The sequence below is a fragment of the Podospora anserina genome, chromosome 3 (genome assembly GCF_000226545.1).
Source record: "Podospora anserina S mat+ genomic DNA chromosome 3, supercontig 2".
NCBI classification, from domain to species: domain Eukaryota; kingdom Fungi; phylum Ascomycota; class Sordariomycetes; order Sordariales; family Podosporaceae; genus Podospora; species Podospora anserina.
This window is the reverse complement of record NW_001914856.1, coordinates 2,036,053-2,042,855: the sequence shown is the minus strand read 5'-3', so window position 1 is coordinate 2,042,855 and position 6,803 is coordinate 2,036,053. Positions and strand designations below refer to the sequence as shown.

General features: G+C 53.7%; 2 protein-coding genes across 2 annotated transcripts; one reads left to right on the top strand and one right to left on the bottom strand.

Moving 5' to 3' along the window:
* PODANS_3_7660 (uncharacterized protein) lies at window positions 1-2,862 on the top strand (the record flags this gene model as incomplete). Its single annotated transcript, XM_001909534.1, has 3 exons — window positions 1-493; window positions 577-2,643; window positions 2,711-2,862. 3 exons carry the CDS (start codon window positions 1-3, stop codon window positions 2,860-2,862), a joined length of 2,712 nt encoding a protein of 903 aa, XP_001909569.1.
* Window positions 2,863-4,117: 1,255 nt separating this feature from the next.
* PODANS_3_7650 (uncharacterized protein) lies at window positions 4,118-6,143 on the bottom strand (the record flags this gene model as incomplete). Its single annotated transcript, XM_001909533.1, has 4 exons — window positions 4,118-4,932; window positions 4,999-5,418; window positions 5,477-5,544; window positions 5,632-6,143. The coding sequence occupies 4 exons, from the start codon at window positions 6,141-6,143 to the stop codon at window positions 4,118-4,120; spliced, it is 1,815 nt and encodes a 604-aa protein (XP_001909568.1).
* Window positions 6,144-6,803: the final 660 nt, after the last annotated feature.

Sequence of the window (6,803 nt, the reverse complement as noted above, 5' to 3'; positions counted from 1 at the left end):
ATGCCTACACAAGTCCGTCACTTCGCCACACCAAGAGCTCTCGGTGAGACTCTCACCCTTCCACTTGAGCCGGCTGAGTCGAAACCTCAGTCACCGCCACCCGAAACTCCTCGCACCATCGCAGACCTTCCAGTGATTCCAAAGCCGAGAAGAAACACAGTGCTCAAGGCTCGCAACTACGACATGGGTCCCTTTCGTGAGGAGAAGACCAAGGGAGGAGTCACGTACGCTCATCAGGATGAGTTACCCAAGCTGCCCATCCCAGCCCTCGAGCAGACCTGCCAGAGATATCTCTCTTCTCTCAAGCCGCTTCAGGGCCCAAGGGAACACCAAGATACCAGGAATGCCGTTCAAGAGTTTCTCAACAATGAAGGACCAGAACTGGACGCAAAGTTGAGGGCGTACGCGGAGGGGAAGACCAGTTATATTGAGCAGTTCTGTAAGTTGTTTGCTCGCTGGTCATGGAATGAAGACTTTTGGCTAACAGTCAAGGGTATGATTCATATCTGAACTTCGATAATCCGGTCGTTCTCAACCTCAACCCCTTCTTCCTGCTCGAGGATGACCCTACACCAGCCCGCAACAATCAGGTGACGCGCGCTGCGTCTCTGATTGTGTCGGCGTTGGAGTTTGTTCGAGCTGTCCGCAAGGAGGAGCTCCCACCAGACACCGTCAAGGGGACGCCCCTGTGCATGCACCAGTATTCACGGCTCTTCGGCACCGCCAGAGTGCCCACTGAGGATGGGTGCCAGATTGAGCAGGATCCCGACTCCAAGCATCTCATTGTCATGTGCCATGGCCAATTTTATTGGTTCGATGTCTTGGATGACAACTCTGACGTGATCATGACGGAGAAGGATATCGCCATCAATCTCCAGACCATTGTGGACGATGCGGCACAGATCCCCATTCAAGAGGCCGCGAAGGGTGCCCTGGGTGTCCTCAGCACCGAGAACCGCAAGGTCTGGTCTGGTTTGAGGGATGTCATCACCAGAGAACCAGGTTCCAACAATGCCGACTGCCTCAGCATCATCGACACAGCTCTCTTCGTGGTCTGCCTGGACTACACAGAGCCTGCCGATGCTGCCGCCCTCTGCCAGAACATGCTTTGCGGCACCAGCGAGATCGAGAAGGGTGTCCAGATTGGAACCTGCACCAACAGGTGGTACGACAAGCTGCAGATCATCGTCTGCAAGAACGGCAGTGCCGGCATCAACTTTGAGCACACTGGTGTCGACGGTCACACGGTTCTTCGCTTTGCCAGTGATATCTACACCGACACCATCCTCCGCTTTGCTCGGACCATCAACGGCAAGGCACCAGCCCTCTGGTCATCCACCAGCCCCGACCCCTCGAAGCGTGACCCTGAGAGCTTTGGCGATGTCAGCACCACACCTCACAAGCTCGAATGGGACATGATCCCTGAACTTCGCATCGCTGTCCGCTTTGCCGAGACCAGACTCGCCGATCTCATCGAACAGAACGAGTTTGAGTGCCTGGATTTTGGCGCCTATGGCAAGAACTTCATTACCAGCATGGGCTTCTCTCCCGATGCTTTTGTCCAGATGGCCTTCCAAGCCGCTTACTACGGTCTCTACGGCAGAGTGGAGTGCACGTACGAGCCAGCCATGACCAAGACCTTCCTTCATGGCCGCACTGAAGCCATTCGCACTGTTTCGGAAGAAGCCGTCAACTTTGTCCAGACCTTCTGGGCTGACAACCCGGCCGAGAACAAGATTGAGGCTCTCAGGCAGGCCTGCCAACGTCACACAGCCAACACCCGCGACTGCTCCAAAGCCCAAGGGTGTGATCGTCATTTGTACGCCCTGTTTTGTCTCTGGCAGCGCATGGTTGACGATGACTTTGGCTCCAACGGCGATAGCACCAACGGGTACTCTTCTCCGGTAGATGGCATGTCTGATATCAGCTCTTCCCACGGCAGAGCGGCCGAGTACCTTATCGACAATGGCACCACCCCCTCGTCTGCGGTCCATGCCCCCCCCGCGGCTACCACCAACACCAACGGGACCAATGGCACGACCAATGGTGACGACGCCAACAGCAGCGTCATCCGCAACAGGACCAATTCCGCCTCATCTAGACACTCCTCCCGTTCCCGCTCGCCTAATGGATCATCTCATCAACTGCCCCTCATTTTTGCTGACTCGGGTTGGGACAAGCTCAACACCACCATCCTCTCCACCTCCAACTGCGGCAACCCATCCCTGCGACACTTTGGCTTCGGCCCCGTGTCGGGAGATGGCTTCGGGATAGGCTATATCATCAAAGACGAGACCATCTCTATTTGTGTCTCCTCCCGCCATCGCCAAACCAAGCGTTTCGTCGATACCCTTGAGTCCTACCTCTTGGAGATCCGCCGGATCCTGCGGTTGACCGCAGCCCAGAGAAATGGAGGGGCGGGGGTTGCCAGCAAGCAGAGCAGAGCCAGGGAGGTGGATGAGATGAAGGCCAAGCCGAAACTTACACACAAAGATTCTGCCACTGCGAAGGCCAAACTCCGGGGACGACTTATCACCGGCGGCAGTGATCTGGGGAGGAAGGGAGGGTTCAGTGTGAATGGGAGCGTGAGTCCGACGGAGGATAGCCTGTTGGGGATGAGTGAGGATGATGAGTTGGGCGGTTGTAAGTTTTCCTTTTTGATACGGATGTATGGGTGATGATGATGACTAACGAAAAAAATAAAAAATAGATGGCTTCTTTGACGCGGGGATGCTGCTTCAGGCGCTCAAGGCGAGGGGGGAGAGCTACGAGGGTGGGGAGACGAAGGCGAGTGAACGGGCGACGCAGCAGGCCAAGAGACGGACGGAGATTGGGAAACGGTTGAGGTTGGTCGATTATTGAGCTTGGCTATTGTGATGGGAGGGGGGGAGGTTGGAAATATGTCATCGAGCGGGACGGATTGATTGTGAATGCCTGGGTTTTCAACAACTTTTTCGAGCAGATTGATGGATGGGGAATGTTTTTGTTTGTTTAGCGTGCAACAAGATACCAAATTCTACAATAGGTTGGAAAGGGGCAACACACCAGGGAAAAAGGTTTTGTCTGGTTATGTCTGCTTGGGTTGGCAATACTATCAGATCAAAGGGTTCAATTTTCTCGTTGGTCTGTTAATGTTTGTTCCCATTAGACTAGGAATGTTGCCATTCAACAGATCTGATCTTGATGATACCATAACAAGTGTGCTCCCTTTCTCTTGAATTCGGGGCTTTCAGTAGTAATGTTCGGCATCTTTGTGTACTCGTACTTTGACAAACACCAACTCATCATCATCATCATCATCCACGTCTTTGCTCTTCTCTTGGAAAAGCCCAAACTTTTGGATACAACGAGGTTGTTGATATAGTGACATATAGATATATATATGTTATCAAACTCAAGCACGCCACAACGCCCAATCCTACAACACAACCACAACACAACCCACCCCCTATCTTCCCAAACACACCAACCGGCCAACCGGTACACCATTATCAAAGCAAACATCAAAAAACACAAATCACCATCAACCAAACCTTAAATCCAATTGAACACAACTCTCAACTCTCAACTATCTCCCCATCCCCCCAGATCGTACAAAGCTTACAACACAAATATAGATCCACGATACCCCTTGCAGCTGCTCTTCTCTTCAGGCGATTCCTCCACCAGGTGTTCTAATCCAATCAGACACACCTGGTGGAGGAAACACCCAAAAGAGAACAACAGCCCCAAAGGGTATCGCGGATCTATAAGTTAAAAAACTCGTACATAACATCCAACAACAAGATATCCCCAACAAACCACCACCACCACCACCCAAACAAACAAACAAACAAACAAATTTGGCCGCCTCCCCACCTTTCCTGAGAAATAAAACAACAACATTTTCCAGGGAAAGAAGATGAAGAAAAAAATCCAAACCACCACCAATCCCATTACTCCCCCCCCCTCCCCCTCCCCAAAAAATAGGTATCTTCAAAGTAATAAATGCTTTTTTGTTACCCGAGAAATAATTCAGAAGAAAAAACAGAAATTAAGTAATGTTTTTGTTGTATGCAATCAAAGATGTAAAGCAGATTTTTGTTCGAAAATAATACCAGACGTTGGAGGAAAAAAATCATTGCAGCCTCTTCCTTTTTCGGTCGTCATCACCCCGGGGGTCCATATCCTCATCCTCCCTCTCAGCCGTGTCAGTCGGGTTCAAAATATGAGCCATGCTTCCCCGTCTCGTCGGCGGCGCCGAGTGATCCCTCACCGACAGGTTCTTATTCTCCCGATTGGCAGAGTTCCAGGACCAGTTGTTAAACGTGTCGGCGGCAGGTGGGTTTCCATTGGAAAATGGGGGCGCTGGGGGAGTGGCTGGACGGGAATGAGGTTGGGACGAGGGTTGCAGAGAATAGTGAGAAAAGGTATCCCTGAGATGCTGGCTCTCGGGGGGTGGTGGGAGCCGGCTGGGTGACGATGGCCATTGGGACGAAGGTGGTCCGGAAAACGGGGGAGGTGGTTGGGGTTGCCAACCATGAGCACGGATATCAGCCGAGGTGTGCCTTCGACCCAGAGCACCGGGATGCAGATCGGGATTTGACAGGTGGTGTGGCCCGGGCGGTGGCGGCGGAGCAGGGGCCCGATTGGAAGACGGCGAAGATTGGCCTGTGGAATTTCCTCCTATCGAACCATATGGTCTCCGGGTGCTCACCGACAACCCAGAAGGCACCGCGGGGCGGTGGTCATGGTAATAATTTGGCCCTCGGGGCTGGGGGACTGCGAGATTAGACCTGCGGGGATCGTCCTGGGGCAACTGGCGAGGCGAGACGGGCGCGTTTTCGATGTTGGCAAAGTAGGGACGGGTGCTGGCGAACAACGGCTCGTGGGGTTCCTCGAGGCTGCGGAATATCTCCATTTGCCGCTGCACCTCGATCTGCAGTGATGATACTAAAAACGGAAAATATTAGGCTATCCTGGTACCAAAAAAAGCTCCGAGATGCAGCCAGCACTTACCGTCCCGGTGTATCGGGTTATCAGGGCTCGGCGAAAGGGCCATCACGGCGCGTGACAGCTCTTGATTAAACTGCAGCAGCCGGCTTACCGTGTCCATGATGGCCTGGTTCTTGATCTGCATGAACTGCGAGTTTTCTTCTTGGCGCTGAAGACGAGCACTGAGGTCGTAGAGAGTGTGCTCGATGCTGTTCACCCTGGGGTCGCCGCCTTCTTGCATGGGAGGCATTGGCTCGGCCGGAGTGCCAGGCTGAGATGGCGGTGGCTTCTGGTTGCTGTACTCTCTGTGAACCAGCGCATGTCGCGAGGCCCGGCGCTTGATTTCCCGCAGACCAACCAGGTCTCCCCGCTTGAAGTTGCCGTTCCCATGTTTAAACTCCCACATGGTCGAGTCGGGAGTCCCATGAGCAAACACGTCACTCACTATGCCATTATCAACACTCTATCTCACTGGATAAAAATAGAACAGCCGAATGCTTACCCTTATGGAAGCCGTACATGTTGAGCTGCCGCACAAATGAAGAGATATTGGTGTGCTTGAAATATTGCCTGTACACTCGTCAGAAAATGCAATTGGCGGCTGTTCAAGTCAACATACGCTAGCACTTTGGAAAACTCATGTGAGGGCTGCATCACGAAGCTCTCGGAACTCTGGGTCCAAGAAATGAGGTGCTGGATCGTCTTGTCTTCCAGCATGCTATCACATGATTTAGTATCCGTCCATGGCCGTACGAGTGGATTGGCGAGGCACCATACTTGTAAAGCTTGTGAATGAAGGCTGTCTGAACAATCTTGGGCTGGTGGACAGCCGGGGCTGCGGCTACGGGGGCCGGCATGGTGATGTTGTTCTCGGAGGAAGCTTGATGGTTGTGGTGATTGCTGTTGATCTGGGCCTGGATGGGCTGTAGACGCTCGTTCGACTCGTTACTGGCGTTGCCGCCGCTGGCATTCACGTCGCTATCGGGGCTCTTGGTGGCAGATTGGGGTGCGGAGGAGTTCGTAGGGGTGGTGATGTCCATGGGCTCGCCCGGAGAGGGTGCAGACATCTGGATGGTAGGCGCAATGATTGGTATCGTCCTCGCGCCCATCGAGTCCTCAGACCCTTCGTCCAAATGATTCCTCGGCGCTCGATCAATAGCCGCGGCCATCTGCCCTATATCTCATATAAATAGGCGTCAGCAACTTGAGGGCGCAAGCGACATCGGGCAACATCGCGAACTCGGCGCGACAAATGGAAAACCCTGGGAGAGGACTCCAGAAAAAGGACCCGCCCGAAACAGGGACCGGCGCATGTGCTCGATATGCCGGTGCGGGTCTTTCCGTCGTCTTGGACGTGCAAATGTGCAATGTGCAGCTCGCAGCATCAACAGCGTCCGGCGGGCGTGCAATTGGGTCGGGGAGAGGGCTTCGGGCCTACCTCATAGCTTCCTGGGAGATGTCAATGGGTTGTCGAGTGGGCAAATCGCGCGCTGGGCGATCTGTCGATAATAGCTTTGCCGACGAATTTGGGGAGGATTCCCTGTTCCTTGCCGCACTGCCGTAGCTCCTAGATAGCTTGCTTGGACCCGCTTTCCAACACCAGCTCCTGGAGAGCACGCGCCGCCGAAACACACTTGACGGGCTGCTCCGCGAGAAAAAAGAAGAAGCGGAGAGGTCAACGTTCTTCGGCAATGGATTTGGATCGTCAGACGTGTGTCGTAGCTCGTAGCTCAGTGGCTAGCGGGGACCGGAGCGGTGGTAGGTAGGACAGCGTAGACGGACAGTTTGGTAAGGCAGCCGTTGTGGGAGGGTGGCGGCCGAGTATAAAA